The 21,767-nt window shown below is 46.5% G+C and overlaps 1 protein-coding gene across 1 annotated transcript in view; it reads right to left on the bottom strand.

Moving 5' to 3' along the window:
• LOC142889897 (uncharacterized) overlaps positions 1-21,767 on the bottom strand; it is a 49,553-nt gene that overhangs the window by 2,873 nt on the left and 24,913 nt on the right. The window contains exons 7-65 of the mRNA XM_076028572.1: positions 21,341-21,688; positions 21,011-21,229; positions 19,332-19,376; positions 19,067-19,186; positions 18,111-18,149; positions 17,952-18,005; positions 17,821-17,874; positions 16,980-17,087; positions 16,531-16,584; positions 15,941-15,994; positions 15,803-15,847; positions 15,662-15,715; positions 15,207-15,251; positions 15,015-15,068; positions 14,413-14,457; positions 14,256-14,309; positions 14,122-14,166; positions 13,211-13,264; positions 12,640-12,684; positions 12,501-12,554; positions 12,208-12,315; positions 11,993-12,046; positions 11,751-11,804; positions 11,563-11,607; positions 11,348-11,401; positions 10,509-10,553; positions 9,658-9,711; positions 9,050-9,103; positions 8,913-8,966; positions 8,138-8,191; positions 7,829-7,882; positions 7,698-7,742; positions 7,554-7,598; positions 7,367-7,474; positions 7,016-7,069; positions 6,513-6,566; positions 6,254-6,307; positions 5,909-6,016; positions 5,664-5,717; positions 5,435-5,542; positions 5,212-5,265; positions 4,992-5,064; positions 4,681-4,775; positions 4,526-4,579; positions 4,103-4,210; positions 3,909-3,962; positions 3,699-3,752; positions 3,570-3,623; positions 3,049-3,102; positions 2,683-2,736; positions 2,556-2,609; positions 2,366-2,419; positions 1,805-1,858; positions 1,658-1,711; positions 1,500-1,553; positions 1,357-1,374; positions 1,037-1,090; positions 881-943; positions 604-769 (exon numbers count right to left, since the gene is read on the bottom strand). Of these exons, the coding sequence (XP_075884687.1) occupies positions 604-769; positions 881-943; positions 1,037-1,090; positions 1,357-1,374; positions 1,500-1,553; positions 1,658-1,711; positions 1,805-1,858; positions 2,366-2,419; positions 2,556-2,609; positions 2,683-2,736; positions 3,049-3,102; positions 3,570-3,623; positions 3,699-3,752; positions 3,909-3,962; positions 4,103-4,210; positions 4,526-4,579; positions 4,681-4,775; positions 4,992-5,064; positions 5,212-5,265; positions 5,435-5,542; positions 5,664-5,717; positions 5,909-6,016; positions 6,254-6,307; positions 6,513-6,566; positions 7,016-7,069; positions 7,367-7,474; positions 7,554-7,598; positions 7,698-7,742; positions 7,829-7,882; positions 8,138-8,191; positions 8,913-8,966; positions 9,050-9,103; positions 9,658-9,711; positions 10,509-10,553; positions 11,348-11,401; positions 11,563-11,607; positions 11,751-11,804; positions 11,993-12,046; positions 12,208-12,315; positions 12,501-12,554; positions 12,640-12,684; positions 13,211-13,264; positions 14,122-14,166; positions 14,256-14,309; positions 14,413-14,457; positions 15,015-15,068; positions 15,207-15,251; positions 15,662-15,715; positions 15,803-15,847; positions 15,941-15,994; positions 16,531-16,584; positions 16,980-17,087; positions 17,821-17,874; positions 17,952-18,005; positions 18,111-18,149; positions 19,067-19,186; positions 19,332-19,376; positions 21,011-21,229; positions 21,341-21,688 (4,075 nt within the window). The remainder of the gene's footprint in view (positions 1-603; positions 770-880; positions 944-1,036; positions 1,091-1,356; positions 1,375-1,499; positions 1,554-1,657; positions 1,712-1,804; positions 1,859-2,365; positions 2,420-2,555; positions 2,610-2,682; positions 2,737-3,048; positions 3,103-3,569; positions 3,624-3,698; positions 3,753-3,908; positions 3,963-4,102; positions 4,211-4,525; positions 4,580-4,680; positions 4,776-4,991; positions 5,065-5,211; positions 5,266-5,434; positions 5,543-5,663; positions 5,718-5,908; positions 6,017-6,253; positions 6,308-6,512; positions 6,567-7,015; positions 7,070-7,366; positions 7,475-7,553; positions 7,599-7,697; positions 7,743-7,828; positions 7,883-8,137; positions 8,192-8,912; positions 8,967-9,049; positions 9,104-9,657; positions 9,712-10,508; positions 10,554-11,347; positions 11,402-11,562; positions 11,608-11,750; positions 11,805-11,992; positions 12,047-12,207; positions 12,316-12,500; positions 12,555-12,639; positions 12,685-13,210; positions 13,265-14,121; positions 14,167-14,255; positions 14,310-14,412; positions 14,458-15,014; positions 15,069-15,206; positions 15,252-15,661; positions 15,716-15,802; positions 15,848-15,940; positions 15,995-16,530; positions 16,585-16,979; positions 17,088-17,820; positions 17,875-17,951; positions 18,006-18,110; positions 18,150-19,066; positions 19,187-19,331; positions 19,377-21,010; positions 21,230-21,340; positions 21,689-21,767) is intronic.

Raw genomic sequence — 21,767 nt, 5'->3', positions numbered from 1 at the left:
TCAGGAGTTCTCCACAAACAGATGACACGCTGAAACACTGCTGCTAATACTAACTGAAATATATACAGTATATATCATCCATCCATGCGACAACTCAGTTGATAAATGACAAAGTTTCAACCGTTTAAGGTTCACTATGTTTACGTGACTCCTTTTTAAATCAAGAAGAACTGAAAAAATACAAAAAACTATGTCTATCAAATACATCCAATTAGTATGTGAGTATTTGGACTAATATTAGTGTTTAGTATTGATATCAATGATTAGTGGCAACGTTTGTTCAAGGTTCTAACAATAAAAAATGTCACCGTCATACAAGTTGCTGTAAAATATCATTAAAAAACAGAAAAGTGAATATATTTGATATTTCAATGTCAGGCTGAAGCAGTTTAGTACCATCCAGTACCTGAACCTCCACCACATAACTCTCAGAAACTCGTTTCAGGCCTTGACAACTTATGTTTGAAGTTTGTTTGTCTTGTTTAAATTCAGAGAACAACTTTTCTTCACTCTGGGGATTGTGAATCATTCTCAGTGACATGAATGCAATCAAGCCACACGGAGGTCAGTCCGTGGAGGAGGTGAACTGGAGGTGCGACTGACCACTGGTGAACTCCGGGTGGCAGAGCCACAGCTCCAGACAGGTGGTGGCCGGATGCTCTTTAGTGCCATCTGGAGGATCCAGGAGCAGCCGCAGCTCCAGCTGCAGGGAGTCCAGCACTGTCTGGATCAGCGAGTAGTTGGGCTTATCTGACATGTACATCAGGTCCTTGCAGGAGAGGAAAGGAAAAGAAAGAAATGAGCACACAGCCACAGTGTTTGGCACTGTTAAAAACACGCAGCATAACTCCACCTTCTCAATATTGCTGCTGTTACTCACCTTGAGCTGAGTCATTGTCATGTTCAGTGACTTCCCTGGAGGTCCAGGTGCTCCTGGTGGACCCTGAACACATGTCAATTCAAACAGTGAAAAGCGACATAATAGAAATATACAATGATCACAGGTATCTCCCCAGGATCAGCCAATGAGACTCACTGGAAGGCCTCTTCTCCCAGGTAAACCAGGCAAACCTTGGTAGCCTTTGTAGCCCTGCAGGCAGGAGAGAAGACGCTGAGTGGAAACAGCCAGACCAGGTCAGACTGCACTGGTGTACAATCAAGCAGCATCATGTGGAAATGAAGATGCCACAGATGCCTCTGGCATTGCCCCCCCCCACACCTCCCTGTGTGTGGCAGCCTTACAGTACTGTGCCTCGCTAAGACATGCGTGAATCTTCAAGGGCTTCAGAGCAGCGACTAGGAGCTGCAGTGAGGTTAACCTGTCAGCAGTGCAGTGCTTGAGTGATCCTGTCATACCTTCAATCCAAATATTCCCTGCAGCACCAAAGAGAAGAGGAGGAGAAGAAAGGAATGAGCGCATTTTCATTGGCATTTTTTCTTTTGAATATGTGATCATTAATAATGAGTGGAAGAAGGAGTGTTGGTGTCCAGAAACCCACCGGCAGTCCCGGCGTTCCCATGGCACCGCGGCCTCCTGGTTTCCCCACGTGGCCCTGGTGTAGAGACCAGGACAGGAACATAAAGCACAGTTCAAAGGATGGAGCAGCAGTGCAAACTGTGTGACGAGTGCACAAACTGCACATTCAACTTGCTTCACCTGCTCCCCCTTTGGTCCTGGGACTCCTGGCAACCCAGCAGGACCACGCAGTCCCTGCAACCACACAGCAGAAGAATGGGTTAGGGATCTCTCTCTCTCTCTCTCTCTCTAATTGGATGATTCAGGTCTGTGCAGCCACCAGCTGACCTTCATGCCATCGGGCCCAGGTGTTCCAGACAGGCCCGCGTCTCCTTTCTCTCCCTGAGGACACAAACACTGCAGTGAGGCTGAGCACCAAAAAACAAAAGTGGCCAGTCAGTGCAAATGACATTTTTGGGGCATTAGATGAAAATACATTAGCTTACTATAAAGTCTGCAGGTGAGAAATGGGATTAAAATAACATTCTAGACCAGGGGGTGGGGGCAAACTTTTTGACTGGTGGGTCACAATGGGTTCTGAAATGTGACTGAGGGACAGGTATAAAACATATCATGCAGCTTTAACGTCAACTGAAAATGAAGCAAAGCAAAGTTGCGACCAAATCAGTGTTTTAGGTGTTTGGCTCTTTATTGAAACGAGTCATGGAGGAAATACATCTACTTTATGACTGACTGACTATCAATATCATTTCTTCAAGTTCGGCTGAAGGGCCCAATTAAAAGTCTTAACCCATATATGACCACACATGGGCCCCGGGCCATAGTTTGCCCTGGCCTGTTCAAGCCACTGACATGTGGGATTCCGTGGGTTTCAGAACTGTAGTTTACCTCTGGTCCATTTCCACTAGGATCCCCCGGCTCGCCACGGAGGCCTGGAGTTCCCTGTTGGGATGGAGAGTAAAGGCATTTGGAGGGTGCGATGCGTGAGACCACCATCAATCCCCGGCGTCCACATCACAACCTCTCGTGTCCACAGCTTTGACAATAAAGACGGACAGATGGAGGAGCGGTGAATTACCATGAAGCCCGGCCAGCCAGTCAGGCCCACCGCTCCTGGGTCGCCCTTCTCACCCTGAACGACCAATGAAAACCACTATTAGCTCGCTCTTTTGTGCAGATGCACACAAAGGGCGTGACCTTTTCACCTTTGGCCCTCTGCTCCCTCTGCTCCCTCGGCCTCCGGTCTTTCCCCTCTTGCCCTTTAAAAGAAACAGTTTTTTTTTTAATGGGGCAGCAGAAATAAAGCAAATTGACTTCAATGCTTTGAGAATGCAGCTCTCAGATTGGCTGTTTCCACCTCCACGCTCATGTCAAGCACACACAGATCAAACTGAACAAACTGTTCTTCCACCAACCACCACCAGGATGTTGACTGGCTGGTGTGTACAGAGCTGATGCTGTCTACAGACTTCATCACAGCTCCTTGTGTTTCTATCTTGGCGAGGCCTTTACATTATTTCACAGTATTTTCCTTCAAGAGATTTCAAAGGGCACAGAGGAGGAGCTCGTACCCTCCTTCCAACACGACCGGTCTTTCCTGGTGAGCCGCTCTGTCCATCGTCTCCCTGTTGGGGAAAACACAGGCAGGTTGGGAGGGGCTTCTTTTTAACAAGCAGTAACTGAAGCTTTAGTTTTTCTCTTATCCTGGCAGCTTAAAGGTCCAGTGTGTAATATTTGCCTTGATGAATGATTATTTTTTTAATTGGTAAAAGCTTAATATACTGCCCCTAAACACCTTAATAAAAGTGTATAACTGCAGTGCAATAAAAGTCATTTGGTTTTCCTATCCTTAGAACAGTCGTATATATGAGATATCCATTTATGACACACTTTACCTTTAAAGTCAATAAAACAGTAAAAAAATATATATATATAACTGGAAATTGTGATAAATTTCTGATGCTCCTGAAATCTCAGCCGTTGTTAAAAATGTGTTTTTACATGGAGATGTGTCGAATTCTAAAGTCAGTGGACGACATTTCAACAAGGTCGGTTCATGTTGCGTCAGTGAGCTCAAACCCAGCGGCCTGACCTTCTCTCCTTTCTGCCCTGCTTTCCCCTCCAGTCCTGCTCTCCCTTTCAGGCCCTGTCGAGGAAAAACGTGAGATCAGTCATCTGTAGAGATTAATAACACATAATAATATAACATCCAAAGACCTACAGGAGTCCCTGGGGAACCTGGAGAACCCGGAGGTCCCATCTCTCCAGGAAGCCCCTGAAGAAGAGAGGGAGGAGCAACAAAGCTGCAAGTTAGACATGTTGTGCTCCTTGCATCATTCACACACACACACACACACACACACACACACACACACACACACACACACACACACACACACACACACACACACACACACACACAAACGTTTACCTCTAGACCCAGCAGACCCGGAGGACCTTGAATTCCTGTCAGACCGTCTTCCCCCTGGAAAAAAAGAAATACAGAATAAAATGATAAAAATCGCAGGAAAAACTTTTGCGCTAAAATTTAAATATAAACGTTGACTCACAAATGTAATATTTAATATTCATAAAGATTTATGTCCATTAGAACCTCTCACAAACCTGATCACCTGCTGAACCAGGGTCTCCTGGTTCCCCCTTCAGTCCCTGAGGTCCTGGTTCCCCTTTCGTTCCCTGGTATCCCTGGGAACCAACTTTCCCCGTGGGACCCTGACATGCAAGCATCACAAAACACAAGAATTATGCAAACTTTTCACACATGAACACAAAGGGCATCAGCTGCATGACACCCACTTCTCCTCAGGTGTGGGTAAACTAGTGTTTAGACACATTCAGACATGAGCCTTCAGTGAAGTCATTATTACCTACAGAGAGGAATGACCATGTTTGTTAATAAACATGCATGCAATGAGAAGACTATTGGCAGAAAACTCTATTCAATTACGTTCTACTACTGCTGCTGCTATTGCTCAAACCAACAAACCAAAAACCAACAAAACCATTCTGATGGTTATGAAGACTTACAGGCGGCCCCGGTCGTCCTACATCGCCTCTCACACCTCGTGCTCCAATTATTCCCTACACACACACACACACACACACACACACAGGGATGAAGAGCACATGGATGGAACTCGTAGCTGCACTTTGCATCCTGGAGAGCCAATGACTGACATTACCTGAGGGCCCATAGAGCCCGGGGGTCCAGGACTGCCTTTAGGCCCAGACTTGCCCTGCAGAGACCAATGGATGTCATGAAGCACTGCGGCTCGAGGTCAATTAAATACACTAGAGGAGCAGCGCAGCAAGATGGTCATTACTCAAGGCGAGCACTGACTGAACCTGACGTCCAAAGTGTGAAATCATTCTAAAGGTGGAACCATTATAAACTGTAGCGTGAGTGATTATTTTTTCAGGAAAAAAACAGAAAAGCAACTTGACTGCATGAACAAATCCAGGCACGCTATGCAACATGTTTAGAGCTGAAGACAAAGAAAAACAATTCCTGCCTTTTGTCCCTGAGGTCCATCCAGTCCTGGAGGTCCCAGGTGGCCGACGTTTCCCTGAAATAAGCACAAGCACACATTCTAGAAAATACAAAACATTGTTATTTCATTCAAAACATGAACATGAAATCAAAACGGATCAGAACAAATTAGAGGACGTTATTCTGATGGTTGGATGGCAGGAAAGAATATAAACCAACCCACCTGTAGCCCCATCAGACCTGCAGGTCCCAGTCCACCCATCAAGCCTGGTTCACCCTGTCAGGGGAGACAAACATCACCTCAGGGTGACATCAAACAGTCTTTTTGTTCTTCCAGCACAGAGAACAGGCTGATAGTTGGTAGTTAATCTAAATACTTTATTGATTTGATGCAAAAAGAAAAGTGAACATATTGACTGAGTCGAAGCGACTGCAGCTTTCCTCACCCTCAGTCCAACGAAGCCCTTCTCCCCCTTTGGGCCTCTTTCTCCATTGTCTCCCAGGGCTCCCCAAGGACCTTCACGCCCAGGTGGTCCTAGAGGTCCCACTGCACCCTACCAACAATAACCGAGATCTAATAAAACAGACATCACTCTCAAAGTCAAAGCGACACAGTCGTTCTCGTCATGAAGAAGTCGTCCGCTGGAAAGACGAAGCAAACTAAGGGATAATGACCTTCTCCCCCTTTGGTCCAGGATCTCCAGTCTCACCAGGAAGCCCAACGTCGCCCTGCAGGGAGGATGTGATTAGCGTCACCTGCAACTCATGACTTTTAGGATGGTAGATAAAACTCAATCTGTTGTATCTATTAACTATATGGATGTGCTTTTCTACAAAACAAAGGTGGAGCTAATAATGTCATGGTCAGAAGACTGTTTATTATATTACAGCATTCCTGAAGCAGGAGCACAGACACCTACGTCTTTTCCAGGATCCCCCGCTGAACCCTGCAGGCCTTTAGCACCCTGAAGCCCTCGTTCTCCAGGGATACCAGCTGGACCGGGCTTCCCACAAGAGCCGATGTCCCCCTGACAGGAGGAGAATCACAAGAAGGTGACCATGATTTTCAAAAAAAAAAAAAAAATTATATGATTGCCATGATCATCAAAACATAATTTTTCAAATGTAAAGAGTACCTGGTGTATGTATACATCAAACACTTTATTATTATCAACATTATTGAAGTTGGTCCTGTCAGCAGTAAAGCAGCTCTCCAGCTTAGCCACATATAAATGCAACTATTTGCTGCTGCTGCGTTCACTGACCTGGTCTCCTTTCCGTCCTGGGGGACCTTCACTTCCCGTTGGACCATCAAGACCCTGATGTGTAAAAGCATCAATTAGCTCTGTCAACTATTCAGCCATAGTTGGAAAAAGTTAATAAACAATGAAGATTTTCATTTTTACTGTACATAAATACTGTAGTAGTAGAAGTCATTTATGGGTTGCCTTTCAAAATTAATAGCTGAAACTTTGTATTGTGAGATGTTCTAATAGTGTATTTTTGCCTAAAAGCTTCACCAACCTGTGGTCCATCCTGTCCAATCAGGCCTTGGTCTCCAGGTAATCCAGGTAAACCCTGATGGTAGCAATATCAGCCGGTTACGTTGCATAATATCATTGCTTTACTTGTAGTGACGTAGTTCTGACGATGCACAAAAACCAGCTGGGGGCTGGAAGTAGAGAGCAGCTCTGGGAGCGCAGGGGGAAGTCAACTGTTTGCGTTAGAGAATAAATGATAGACACAGTTGCATAGCTTGACATGAAAGCGGTTTTGTGTAAACAGGACTTTGACTCTGCTGCTTTAGATGGAAAACATCCCTTTTCATAAACACTTGATATAAACTCTAGTTGGTTGGACCGACTTCAGACGCTGCTTAACTCCAGCATCACCATACTTTCAGACTGCTTACTGGCCCTCCTGCACCCCTTTCTCTGCATTTTTTTGCACGCAAAGTGAGCGTTCAAGGTTACACAACACAGTCAAAATACAACGCTGACAACTTTCCTTCAACGGCTGCATTTTACCTTCAGGCCTCTTTCTCCTGCAACTCCAACCAATCCAACCGTACCCTGTGTCCCCTGGAAATGACCAAAGAATGGAAAAAATTACAATTTTATCCAACCATCCATCCATCCATCCATCATCTATCCATCCTACCATCCAACCATCCATCCATCCATCCATCCATCATCTATCCATCCAACCATCCTACCATCCAACCATCCATCCATCCAGTTAGGCCTTTGAGGTCATGTATCAATAGATGGTGAGTTAATGTTATTTGACACCAGGAGAAGTGAGACATGTGCTTCTATCTAGACAGTCAGGAAGACAGAGATGTGTTCAAGCAGCAGGGGATGTTAGTACCCACTCACTAGGATTCCTGTTGGACCAGCTGGTCCCTGAGGTCCCAGTGCTCCCTGGCTCCCCTTGGGTCCTGGTCTTCCTGGTTTCCCTGGCAGACCTGGCAGACCAGGTGAACCCTGGGATTCATACAAGACAGATGTTCAGTTGTTTGATTCAAAGGCAGATCTCTGTGTGAGATGACAAACACTGACTTACAAGTGGGCCCTGGATTCCTTTAGGTCCCATGTCTCCAGGGCGACCCTGCGAAACACAACACAGGCGACCAGTTTTGTCAGCGGTTGACTGGCTCACAAAAACTGTTGCGTCTTCTTCCATTTGAAAGCACACTTTTGTTCTCACCTGAGGTCCTTTCAGTCCTTTCTCTCCAGGGGATCCCAGCAGACCCTACAATGAAAACGGGCAGGTCAGAAACAGCAAGATGAGCATCAGGTTAAATGGTAAGCAGAGTGAGATTGAGCACAAATACTCACTGGAGGTCCTGGTTTCCCAAGTGGCCCACGTAAACCTCGCAAGCCCTGCTCACCCTGCTCACAGGTGGAGAAACAAAGACCAAAGAAGATTCACACTCTGTGCCCAAACCCTCTGGTAGTATAGAACAAAGTATTCAGTACTATATTCATTACTTCCCACCTCTGATGGCTTCATAGCTAATACATATTTTTGTGAATGTCTTTAAAAACATAAACAGTAAAGTTATCTTTTTAAAATATATATATATATATATATGAATCTAATCAACAGTGAAGGCTTCATTGAAGAGACGAGCGAGATGATCGCACCCGCTCCCCCATGGCTCCTGGATGTCCACGCATGCCAGTGTTTCCCTGGACACCCTGAGGGGAGAGAGAGAGAGAGAGAGACCAGCTGTCAGTCATGACAGTGGACACAGCAGCGAATTACCCAATTACGGGTCAGCTACTGGTTTCAATGTGAGAAAGTCACGTTCAAGACCACTGACATTTCCCACCATCACACTGTTGCTGCAGTGTGAGCCGTCTGCCATAAAGGGCAGAAATCACCAGGTGACGAGCGGCATGTGTGTGAAATACTAGCATTTTATTATTGTCTGTGGATCAAAGTTTTTGGAAAATCCAATATACTGGAGCTCCAATTGTTCAATTGCAGTCTCATACTGGTCAGAGGCTGCAAGCGTGCAACACATTTCTCACACAACACCATACTGTGTTTCAGAGTGTTGACTGTGGAAAAGTCATTTTACTCTTGTGAGACACTATTGTGTTTGCATCCATGGAAGGAGAAAGCAGAATAAATTCATTCCGACCCACAGGCCTGGGCTTTTTTATGCAGCAGTAGCAGCGGCAGCAGCACCAGCACCAGCAGCAGCAGCTCAATGTGTCACAGTCAGTTTTTCTGAGCTGCTGTGCAGAAAGAAGTGAACTCTTGGGAGGGAAGAAGCCAAGATGTTTATGGAGTCAACACTGAGTAAACTGCCTGCGTGATGTTGATTCCAGCTTGCATCCATCATGGATATTCAGTGAGGGAGAAGAAAAGGAGTAATTTAATTTTTTTGGGCTGTGCTACAGAATCACTTACATACATGCCTACTGGACCCTGCGGTCCCTCCGAGCCGGCCTTCCCTGTCAAACCCTGCAAGGAGGAGAAGCCAGAACATGACGGCTCGTCTTCTTCACATGGAAAGAGATACAACGCAGTGATGTCAGTGAACTCACTCTCTCTCCTGGAGCTCCGGGGGGTCCTTGAGGTCCCAGATTCCCTTCTAGACCCTGTCAGGTTGAAAGACACCCAAACAAAGCACTGACATTAGAACCATTGGGCTATGAGTTGAGTTGAACTCTGGTACCACAATAAAGTTCCTTGAATCCTGACTATCAGCTCAAATGCAGCCGGTGATGTCACCATGATTTCTTTCTACACTCTGAAGTCACGCTGATGATTTTGTTTGACTTGAACGATAGACTGACGAACCATTGGGGGGGGGGAAGGTTCTTAACTTCTCACATTACGCATTCTGAACCACCCTTCAGTCTCAGAGTGCAGTTTCATTTAGTCCACAACCCACATACACTGTTCCATCCAAGTCAACACTGGGTGTTTTTACAGAGAAAATGGCCCTTGACAGACGTCCAAGGACCAGAACAAGAATTTTTTCAGTGACATCTTTTGAGAACACGCAAAAAAAAAAAATCATTTTTTTCTGCAAATACTTAAGGCCTTGTAAAATTGTAAAGGTGTCTGAAAACTCCTTTTCACTGCAGAGTGTGAACAACTTGTGTAAGTGTTTGTTGGGGGCCACATGTGTCTGATTGGAAAAACCTACCGGAGGACCTTTGGCTCCGTCAGGGCCTCTGTCGCCAGCAATCCCTTGAAAACCCTGGCCAGGTGGCAGAGACACGAGAAAAAAATACCACAATACATCAACAGGGACAGCAGCTGGAAGTAGGACTTGACAATATTACAGAAAAAACAGAAGATTTGTCTGAACGTCTGACCACTGAGCTGTTCAATGATGAAGATCAGCTGATTTAGCATGAATGTCAATATGGAGAACCCCTTTATAAATAGTTTAGTTATAAACTTGAAGTGACATTGTTCATCTTTGTTAGACTTGTGCTTCATTTCAGCAGAATAAAACTTTGTCTCCTGCAGCCGAACCTTTACAAATGCAGAAGTTCTGTTTTGAGGCACAGCTTTGTCAGTTATTGAGTTCTAATGAACTCAGAGTGCGTATTTTCCTTTATCAGGGTGCAGTCACTGAGGAAAAACATCCAGTAATATCAACACCACAATCAGCTTGATATGTATTTCTTCACTCCCAGTCTGGCGCTGTGTTCCTTTAGTAATTGTCAAAGGCTTTGACTGTTATCTCAGCGATGTGCAGATGTTTGCCTCACCGCCTGAGAGCTTGATGTCTCCACTCAGACTTAACCAACAGCTGAACCTCAGCCACCACTGGCTAAGGTTCAGCTCTTCTTCCACTAACCACAGCGCCACCGTCCTTTCAAATCATGTTAGGTGTGTTTGCAGCCTGGTTAATCAATAACAGCCTTCGTATTGAATACCAGGACTTCAAGGCTGAGTAAAGCGCTGTCGTTTGGTGAGCGGGGCAGCGGCTTTGTTGAGAGGATGTCAGTAAAGGAGCAGCGTGCTGGACCTGAGGCCTCGTCTTACCATCAGCCCTTTACAGCCGACACCTCCGTCTGCACCCGGGGGTCCCTGAACATGCAGAAAAACACAACAAGGCAATTTTCCCAGGGGCAGAGGTGACGCAGAGCCAGCAAGCAGCAAACACGCTGGCTTGGCTTCATTCAGGTGGGCTTAAAGCTGCGGTTAAAACCCTGATCCCATCTTTACAATCTGCTCTTTTAAAAACAAATGACAGGCGAGTGAAACAATGAATACAGCCACACCTTTACAACAACACTGGTGTAAAAGAGTAAAGGCAATAAAATCACTTGATCAACTCAAGAATGAATGTTTTGTTTTATCCATATACTGAAATACAGAAAGCAAAAAAAATAATCGAAACACTGCAATTTGCAATGCATAGAAGCCTTGCAGCATCCACACTGTGAGATGGCAAAAGCCTCCAGGACTGGAATGAAATTAGGAATGGCTGTGTCTATGCCCTAATAATAATAATGATTGAGAAGAATAACCCATTTTACAGGGAAGAGAGCGGAAATAAAGAGATTTTCCAGCTGATTTTCATGACCGCTTCCCAAACCAGCGTCACTGGGTGGTGAAAGAGTGCCCCCTCCTGGTCATATCCAAAATTACAACAGAGGAGTGGAGACTAACGCCACCTTTTCTGTTATCACATGGACATTTACTGTCTGAATTTTGCTTGTTTTACTTCACACACAAGGAAATTAAAGTCAGAAAAGACAAAAAAAAAAAAAAAACTGCAGAAAGTTTGTATGAATGTATTGCGGAAAGATTAAAAACAACACGTGCAGAAACAAAGCAATGAGTGATAATGCAATTGAAATATTATAGAGAACGGGAACCTGTGTACCAGGCTTTCCTTCTGGTCCCTCAGGTCCAGGCTGCCCAGGCAAACCCTGTCAGGAATCAACACTGTTTAATCTGCTTGCATCAGAACATCTCACTAGAAGCTCCACCTAGTGGCAGGTAGGAGTCACAACACAATCCAATATTATTCACTGACAGTTGCTTGATCAGTTCAGTTGGACAGGTGAAGTTGACAGATTTGTGACTTTACCATTGGACCTGGTTTGCCGCCGTGGCCTCTCTGTCCAGTCCGACCCTGGAACCGAGACAGACAGAGGGACAGAGGGACAGACGACATCAGCGGCAGGCAGGGAATTATGGGAGCTTCCATATCATGGCAATAAAATGGAAAATCATATGGTTCATCAACGTTCAGTCAGCTGGAATATTGTGAAGAACCTTGTTTCCTCTGGGTCCTGGTTTTCCAGTTCGTCCGTCCGGTCCCCTGTTGCCCTTTAAGGAGGTTCAAATGTTCATTACTGATGAGTCAGCATTCAACTCAACAGCTGAAAAATGTTTTTAATAAAAATCCAATCATTTATAAAGTCTGATCATTAAATGTAAGCAGAGGCTGTGAGAAGCTCTACTGCCGCAGCTCCCAGGCAACACTAGCAACTAACAGCTGAGTGACCTTCACTGACCTTCAACCCTCGGCTGCCTTGTTTCCCCTGAGCTCCACTTTCTCCATTTGCACCCTGAAGAACACAAAGAGAAAATCACTTCAAACACCACAGCATGCACGCTGCCACAGCGGAATCACTTCTCACAACTACTGCAGGTCTGTTGTCTCAACTGGAATATAACAATCACAGTGATATAATGCAGGGTCCAGGAAGAAGTTGAGCGCCTGCAGTACCTCCGGTCCTGAGGGGCCCAGCTGGCCTTTGGAACCTGGGAATCCTGGGGGGCCAGAAGCTCCCCTCTCTCCTTGAGGACCATTAATGCCTGCAGCTCCCATAATTCCCTGGGATGACAAGGAAACTGCATTATTATATATAACTGCATTATCCTACAGTGAAAGTCTAAGTCGGTGAGAAGGCCGAGGGTCTCCAACATGGGGAGGTTTAATGGAAGAGGTGTTCCATTCTACTCTATTCTGAGGTTCACTGCTTCTTCTTCTTCTTTTAAAGATTTCATAAAGCCACCTACTTTTCCACCTTTGCTTCCTGGTTCTCCTTGGTCTCCGTCCGGCCCCCTGACACCCTGATGTGTTGAAATGCACAAGTTAACATGTGTTTCCCCCCCTAGACTGTTGCTGTATGGATGTAAACAGATAACAAACACCTACCACTACCCCGGGAAAACCCACCGGACCCCGAGTTCCTGGTGTCCCCTGTGAGGAGAGAACAACATGACGACTTGGGGAAGTAAAGAAGTGCTCAGTAAATGACAAAGGTTTAGACAGGATTGAAATAATAAAAAAAAACTATCTACAAGAGTAAATAAGCAAAGACAATAATAATACTGGATACAAATGGTCACTTCAGTGTCACGTCAAGACGCACTTCTACAATTTAGCCAGCAGATGGTGCTGTGCAAGCACTTTCTGAAAAAACACTGAGCCAGAAAGCAGTGCTTGTCACATCATTCATTGACTCGTTTTGCTATTGCCATGAACTGCTAGTTGTTAACTTGTTGCCATGACCAGGGAGGCACATTGAATGAATGAATGAATGAATGAATGATGCTATTTTAGTCTCCCACTCTCCTTCTCTTCTTGTCATCTGCCATCATTTCATATTTGAGTTTGGAGCAAGAAAAACAGAGACATAGGAATAAACAATACAAATAAAATCTCTCCAGCACAGTGAGCTTCAGCAGGACAACACAGACTGCAGCATGTTCCCGTTGCAACTCACCATGGGTCCCTCAAAGCCCGGGTCCCCCCGGCACCCCGTGGGCCCCACTGAGCCCTGGCAGTAGAGAGACACAGGTTGAATTCACTAAGACACTGAACACCTGCTGCTGTGCATTCTGTAGGAACCTGATGCTGCCTGACCAAAGACCTGCACACTCCTGCTGCCTCAGTAGAATCAGATCACTTCAGTTCAATTAAAAAAAAACATTGCATTTATTAGTTGTTAACTCTTAGAAAAACAAACTGATCTTCCGTCTCTTTTTCCCTGCTATAAATCTCTCCATATAAATACCCAAAGTGAGCCTTCAGTTCAGATGGGCTCTGCTGGGATTGTCCACCAACTGTAACTATGGGCAGGGTGGCCTGTCAAGCTTTCAGCAGAAGCTAATATGCAGGCACGCTGTGCTAACAGGAGCTGCGTGTCTGACGGCCTCTTCAGGGAAAAATGTGCAGGCAGTTTCTGGACTTTTCACTCTTTTCCAAAGCAGGAAAGCCAAAAGGAGAGACGCCAGGTGGGGACAAACAGCTGACTGCTGCTGAGGAGCTCTGCAGGTTCACCTCTGCAGGTGCCACACTGGTCCAAGGAGGTTCACACAAATATTTTGAAATGATGCTTAAGCTCAGTTTGGCCAGAAATGAGTGGAAATGAAGCAAGAAGTAAAGAAGATGCAGCTCTCTTTCCCATCCATGTGGGATTGTGATGAATGTGACAAAGCTGATTTGTGTGAATGTGCATACGTGTTAAAACAACACAGTGTTCGTCTTATATAAACGACTGGACCTCTCACTGGCGAGGTTCCTTGAAGGCTGAACGTGCGGAACCGTGTGTGTGTCTTTTGCACGGACTGTTCGGAAATGAAACTCCTAACACACCAGCAACAGAGGAGGAAAGTGGACCAGGATGAAACTTACAAGGTCTCCTTTAGGTCCAGGAGACCCCATCAGTCCCTGGTAGCCCTGGGACAAAGGCACAGACATCAACTTTCTACACCAGTCTGGATGCAAAGAGCATAAAGCATGAAGTGCCATTGATAGTTTTGTCTCACTTGGGGACCTCTTGGTCCTGGAGGTCCAATCTGTCCATCCAAACCTGAAGGTCCCTAATTAGTGGGGAAAAGAGGGTAATGCAATTGAATCCAGGGCCAAAATGGTCTAAACATTCCTGGAAAACCCACTCAGTATCCGAGGCCTTGAAAGGCTCACCTGTGGGCCTTTGGGACCGACACCTCCAGCAGGTCCCGTGTCCCCCTGAAGAAGATAATAAACAAGCGACTAACAGTGACACTTAGTTTGACATCCTGTGAAACTTTGCAGGCATGATGTGTTCCCTGCCAGTGACACTTTGAATGAACGCAGCTGATTTCTCCCCTAAATAACGCAGAGGGCCCAGCCCTTCTCTTCATTCTCCACTTGCTTGTTTTTTCTTCTCCAGAAAGAAACTTCATTCACATCCAATCTGAACTGGAACTGAAGTGAAATCACACCTTTTAAGGCTCAGTTCAAAACTCATGCGTTCAGACAGGCATTTTATCCATTGAGCCTCTGACTGGACGGCTGCTCATTGGTTTTACATCTGTGTTTTCATTACGCTTCACTCATTTTGCATTTTATTCTTGTTTTATAATTCAAGGATTTGCGGTAATTTTGTGTTTTAACTATGTTTGTTTGTTCTGTAAAGCACCTTGTGCACTGTTTGGCTGTTGTAAGGTGCTATACAAAGAAAATTTGATTGATTGATTGATTGATTGATTGATCCAATCAGCAGGCTTGGCCAGGTCTGGGCTCCTGCGGTGACGTCAACTCACCCGTGAGCCGTTGGCTCCTTGTGCGCCAACCCTCCCCGTGAAGCCTGTGGCACCCTGGTACACACACACACACACACACACACACACACACACACACACACACACACACACACACACACAAATCAAATCAAACACTTCCAGAATTGGCTCCAACAGACTGATAGACGCTCAGTCAGTGGTTCTGATGCGTACCGGTGGGCCTGGCGGTCCTGGGGCGCCGTTAAGTCCACTCTCACCCTGAGAGGCAGAACAGTGAACACAATGGAAGAAATTCAAATATGATGGAAAACAGTGAACAAAGGTCAAGTCAATAATATGATGATGACACAAAGGTTCAATCCAGGAGGTGTGGAGTGACTGTTGTCTTGAAAACGATGTGTCTGAGGAGCTGCAACTAATGGATTTCTGTTGTTGTTGGTGTTGTTGTTTTCTTGAGAAAGGATCCAAAAACAGCAAATGCACTGTGCTGACCCACTGATGCTGTGAACACGCAGCTGAGGCAACTGAGTGAATCTTTCAATCTGACCATGGAAGGTTGAGGTCACCGAGTCACATCATGGTGACATTTTGAATCAATAAAGCAAAGGTTAGTATTCATCAACTAGTTTCCTTGTGTGTCAGAGACTAAAGTCAAAGCCATGACTCACATCAGCTCCATAAGGACCTTCAGGCCCCAGCATCCCTCTCATCCCCTGAGGACCCTGCGCAGAAGATGAAGGTGCTCAGCGTCCACAACACGACACTGTCATACCTTCAGGATGGGATATGACATGTTTGAAAAATCTTACTGGTGGTCCAATAGGACCAGGAGGACCAGGAGGGCCAGTAGATCCCTAGACAAAGAGACACAGAAGATGATCAGGAGATGATGATCAGGTTCAATTTGGGAAAGCATTGATGACCGAGGTCACAGTGAAGGTGACTACCTTCTCTCCAGTTTGACCAGGATCTCCTGTGCGACCGTTCAGCCCAATGAAACCCTGCAGAAATTAAACACACACACAAACTCAACAAAGTGTTGAGTAAAGTGCTTTCAAATAAAACACCAGGATGTGTCAAACACATCAAACACTGTCACATTGCTGCTGGGCTTGGAGAGTCATTCTAAATAAACTGGTTGTTCAGTCTGGATTTTCAGATTCAAATTCGAAAGATTTTATTTGTCCCCAGGGGGCAATTAAAAGGCACATAGCGCAGCAGTGATCCTGTTGGCTGTTGGCTTTCAGACTGGCCTCTGATTGGCTTCCACACCCAGGAATCGAACCCGCAACCTCCCTGGTGTGACGTGATGCTAACACTGCACCACCCCGTCACTCCAAATGTTTCTGAAGCAAAACTCAAACAGCAGACAGCGGTGAGTTGTTTTCTTGTACTTTGCAGCTTGAGCCATTCACCGCCATCAAGAACCTGTCACGCTGGTTGGATTTTGCTAAGGAAATCAGTAGGAAATCAGCAGGAAATCCCAAAATGGACTGACTGGCTGACTGAGAGGCTACAGTGTCGCTTCATGACTCACCTCGTCACCTTGTTCCCCTTTGGATCCTCGTTCTCCTCTGAACCCCCACGGACCCTGCAGTCAGATGCAATGGGCTTTCATTGGAGGAGTGAGTTGGAGTGAGTGGAGGAGTGCGATCATTTACCAAGAATGCTACTGGAAACACTCAGGCTCCTCCCCTCAGCTGGGGGAGAGGTCTAGGACACTCAGTCCTGCCATCAACCATGTGAACCATGAAGTGGAAGCACCTGAGTCAGTGTTCACTGTCCAAGCAGGGCAGCACCACTGCTTCTCAACACTTGAGGAGCACAAAGGCCATGCAGACAGAGGGCCGCTGCATCCACCTTGTGCCATCTTACTAGGAGCATCAGTGTGTTTGGCAACCCATCGCAGTTTTTCACAAAATAAAAGCACAATTAAGTAATAAAGTACAATTGGTAAAAGCTCTCTATGAAGAAATAAAAATGTACCTGTGGTCCAGGACCACCGGGATCTCCGGGTTCACCATCTTCACCGTGATCTCCATCCCTCCCTGGGGGGCCGTCTCGTCCTGGACGACCCAGGTGACCCCGTTCGCCCTAGCAAACATGGGAAGTTATGACTGAGTCACTGTAGATGTGGGCGACCTCATTAAAAACAGAGGGCAAGCCCATTAGTTTAGTCTGCTAGACTTTACCACAGGAGGCACCGCTAAATCACTGAGCAAAGTCCCACCACTGGGCAAAAGTCATTTCATCACACAGACTGGGCCCATAATAAAAGCGATGATGATAAACGGTGTGTGAGACAGCGGCTATAAACCCTCCTATCCCTTCCCTCAAGACTATGGACGGCTCGTTCCACCAAGCTGATCGTGAAATTTCACATTTTTAGCCACAGTGGACGATGACACTTTGAGAGTGCACCTAAAAAACACCATGACTTTTACAGGTCAACTTGTGGAGTCCGGCCTTGAGGGATCTTGTCCAAAGGTCTCACATCTGGGCACTTTTCTCCAGCGGATGGCGACACACCCTGTTGTCACCAATGTTCTGCATGTTTGGGCAGTAGCAGCACTCGTCATCCGGGACAGATTGGAGCGTCCACATACAGCTCACCCACATCCAATTCAGGCTCATAATAATAACATGCTGGCAGTTTTTTCCCCCCGCCATTTATTTGATTTATTTAGCGTTTAAAGTGGCAAGAAAGTGGACGAGAAGGCGAGAATTCTGGTCATGTGTTTTACTGCTGCTCTCATTTCATTGTGTTGGGTTTGTGTCTGGAGAGTCTGAACAAAGCAACTGAATGTTTGTAGTTAGGAAAGCTTACCATCTCCCCAGGCATCCCAGGCTGCCCTCGCTCCCCAGGTTCACCTAGTGGACCCTCCAGAGAGAAAACCAACACAGTGTTAAGAAGCGACTTGTCGTTATAATAAGAACGAGATGTGGCCTCACACCCACCGGGACGCCAGGCTTTCCCATCTCTCCAGGAGGTCCCATGGGCCCTTCTGCAGGCTGCAGTTCACAGAGAACAGGGATGAGTGGCCACATGTGGACCGGTACCAACCGACCGCTTCATCCCCAACATGCAAAGAACATCATAGGAGGCATCTTACTTACTGGCCAACCAGACAGAAGAAGCTGGTACATGTTTGTTGACTAGAGAGAAGAAGAGAAAACTCAGAATGACCAAATGACTTCAAACTAGCAGAGTGAAGGATGTTTGAACCAAGCCTTCTGCTGGAAGATAAAACTGAGCATTGTAGTTGAAACACAACCTCGTCTTATCACTGACTGACATGTTGAAGGAGTGAAATATGTGACTTTGGTCCTCAGGTTGCTGGCGTCAGACCCGAGATCAAAGCCCAGGCAGAAACCAATCTCCCTCACAAAGCACCCACAGGCTTTGACTTTGGTCGTCTTCTCTCCATGGCGAGCCTGCGGTTCTCCATCACGCTGACATGGTGGAGGAAGTATTCTACAACATGCAGCTGCAGGCACGGCACAGACTTAAAACAGATGAAGACGGGGCTTTAGGCTGCACGCACCGTTAGCGCGAGGTCAAAGGTTTAAGCACAGAGTCAAGATTTTATGGATCTTTTAGGATTTGGGGAATATTTGATGCCGACTTGGGGAACATATTGCAAGTGAACCCTGAAGAACTGGAGGACGGTGGAGGTAGAAGAGCACACCGTTATGGGCACTTTAAAGATCACTGAACGGAGTCATCTTATCTCCGTGAAGAACATGACAGAGATTCCATCATTCTTCCTGGTACAGTCACCTGAAATCCATTTAATCCTCTTTGGCTCAAAAGCCACAGGAGAACTTTAGGAGATGCTGCAGAGCAATCCACACGCTGCTGCTTTAACAAGTTGGAGACAGAGAGAGAGCGAGAGAGAGAGACAGAGAGACAGAGAGAGAGAGACAGAGAGACAAAGAGAGAGAGAGAGAGAGAGAGAGAGAGAGAGAGAGAGAGAGAGAGAGAGACAGAGACAGAGAGAGACAGAGAGAGAGACAGAGAGACAGAGAGAGAGCGAGCTAGCCAAGGCTGTGGACAGTTGCCATCACTTTACCTGAAAGGTGGCCCACTCCTCTGCTGTGTTCTTCCACAGGTAGAGGGTGGGGAGGCCTGCAGGTCCTAGAGCTCCCTGGTCGCCCTTCCTCCCAGGTTTCCCCGCAGGTCCCGTTTTACCCTAAAAATCATCAATAAAGCCATTTATTCACTCGGCAGCCCAAGTGTCAGCGTATGAATGTATGAATGTACGAATGTATGATAATGTGGTGCAATCGACTTCATGATGACCAAACAGTGAACTTTGGCTGAACAGGCTCTCTGACCTTGTCACCTTTGAACCCTGGCAAGCCAGTCTCCCCAGCACAACCCTGCACAAACACATTGACATTGACAAACACAATGTCAATAAACAACTCAATGATCCCTCCAACAACAATGATGATGAAAAAGGAAAAGGTAACTTCTACTAGGTAGCTTGAACAGCTCTCATTCCACCAACACAAAAACACACACAGAGATATTCAATCAAACTATTGTGTATGCTAACAAACCATATGAATGTATAACAGACTATAAGGCTGCACACTGAACTGATACAACAGACAATTTCACAAATGATGCAACTTTTGCAAGCCTCTGGACTGGTCTGGACTGGTCCGAGCACTAAAGACCAACACAACCAGGATCAGAGCGCTCAGGAGGTCTGGCCGTACAGGCACCCGTTTATGTACTATTGAAAAATAGTTGCCAGTTATATTGTGATATTTTTTCCTCAAAGACTAAATTGTTATTGCAACAGCCTGTTGGATTGACGCCCAGAGTAATGCAACCCAAACACAGAGGAGGTGCAGCACAGAGGAGGTGCAGCACAGAGAGGAGCAGAGAGGAGCAGAGAGAAGCAGATAGGAGCACAGAGGAGCACAGAGGAGCAGAGAGGAGTACAGAGGAGGTGCAGCAGAGAGGAGCAGAGAGGAGCTCAGAGGAGCACAGAGGAGCAGAGAGGAGTACAGAGGAGGTGCAGCAGAGAGGAGCACAGAGGAGCAGAGAGGAGCAGAGAGGAGCAGGCCTTCAGGATTTCCTCCTGCATGTTTCCAGCTGCTTTCAATCGCTGCACTGTTGCTTTTGCACCGCCTGGATTTTATGCTGCCTGACGGCCCAGACTGGCCCAGACATGAGCAGATGTGCAGTCTGGTCCTGGTTCTGTCTGCCCTGTAGTCCCTGCAATGACCCGCCCCCTTACACCACCTGACTGGACAAAATACATTACTTCAGAACTTGGCAGCTGTCACGAACAAAACATGAAAAGTTGGCAGCAGATCAAGAACAACATTGAGCATCATGCTTTGAAAACAGTGGAGAGTCTTAAAGCCTGCAGTGGCCGTCATGCTCGGCCCGTGGCATCAAAGCCAAGTGGATCAGGGTCTGTTTGAGCGGCGCAAACTTTCCTGATCAAACTCAGATGACCAGGGATGAAGATCAGGCAGTTGCGACTATCTTTCTTCTTTTACAAACCAATCCGGCAGTGATACAGGACCAACGGCTTGTACTTCTCACAAAGCACAAAACAAACCGCAGAAATGTTCTGCTCATTACCCCATTAGGACCTTTTCATCTTGCAGGCCTGGCAGGCCTTTTTCTTTCCTGTTGCTGACATGTGGCGACGTGATTGACTGGGTTGAGATGGACTCAGTTCTGGTGACGTCACCCACTGCTTTGTAAAGACAAGGTCTGCAGCCTAGAGGATGCTTTCACTTTGAGCGCAATCTCGAATTTCTTATTGGCAATTTAGACAAACAACAAACAACTGTAAAAGGAGGAATTTTGTGCTCATTTCCGTATTGACAGTCAGTCACTTGAAGCCTTTTTGCAACCATTTTTGGCGGTCCCTGCTGGTCAAACCATAGAATGCAAATTTTTAACACATTTTTTTGAAAGTGGAGCTCCATCCATCGTCATACACAGTCAGTGGATGGCACCACAAGAGGACGTTCAGACCACTCACCTGTGGTCCGCTGGCTCCCACCCTGCCTGGAGGTCCTTTCCGAAGTCTGTACCTTTTCCCATCTGAGCCCACAACCAGCTCGTTGTCCCGGTAGATGACTGTCACAGTGCCCGGTTGCTCTTTCTCTGGTAGCTGGTTATCGACCTCAGCAATACCGGTGGTGGTCACTGGCTTCCGATCCTCAACACCTGCCTCTACAGTTGGACCGGCGCTGACGACCTGAGGTACGGGAGGGACAAACTTTGATTTGTTACCTCTCTTCACATGATGGAATGAGTGGATGGATTTGAAGGATTGGTAGGGAGGTGTAAAATAAAAGGTAAATCTCACTGGAGGTTTCTTGGTGGCACTTTCAATGTCCAGGTCGATGACATTGTCGGATGGTTTCCTGGGAAACAGGGACGGACTCCTTCCCGCACCATCGGCTTTCTTATCTGTGGTGATGTTATCTTCCAAGACCTTCGACCGCGTGTCAGGCTTCCCCTTCACGCTTCCCTTAGGTCCGTTTCTGGGGGGCCTCCAGTCAGGGTTGACTTTACCGCCAACATTGAAGGACTCGAGCAAGTCGACGTCTTCATCCACCACAAACACATTCCCAGTAATGAGGCCCTTGGAACGGCTGGCTCCTGAAGGCACCGTCCCGTCTCCCCGGAGGTTAGCGCGTCGTGCCAACACGTTCTGCAAGGAATTAGAAGAACCGGTTGGGTCTCATGGAGGAAGATTCAATGATTTATATCAACATGGTTTCTGAGCGAGA

This window comes from Nelusetta ayraudi, unplaced genomic scaffold, assembly GCF_046127955.1.
Source record: "Nelusetta ayraudi isolate G7.1 ecotype Tasmania unplaced genomic scaffold, CSIRO-AGI_Nayr_v1 ptg000026l, whole genome shotgun sequence".
In the NCBI taxonomy this organism is placed as follows: Eukaryota; Metazoa; Chordata; class Actinopteri; order Tetraodontiformes; family Monacanthidae; genus Nelusetta; species Nelusetta ayraudi.
The sequence above is the reverse complement of the archived record's forward strand: the minus strand, read 5'-3'. Positions and strand labels throughout refer to the sequence as shown.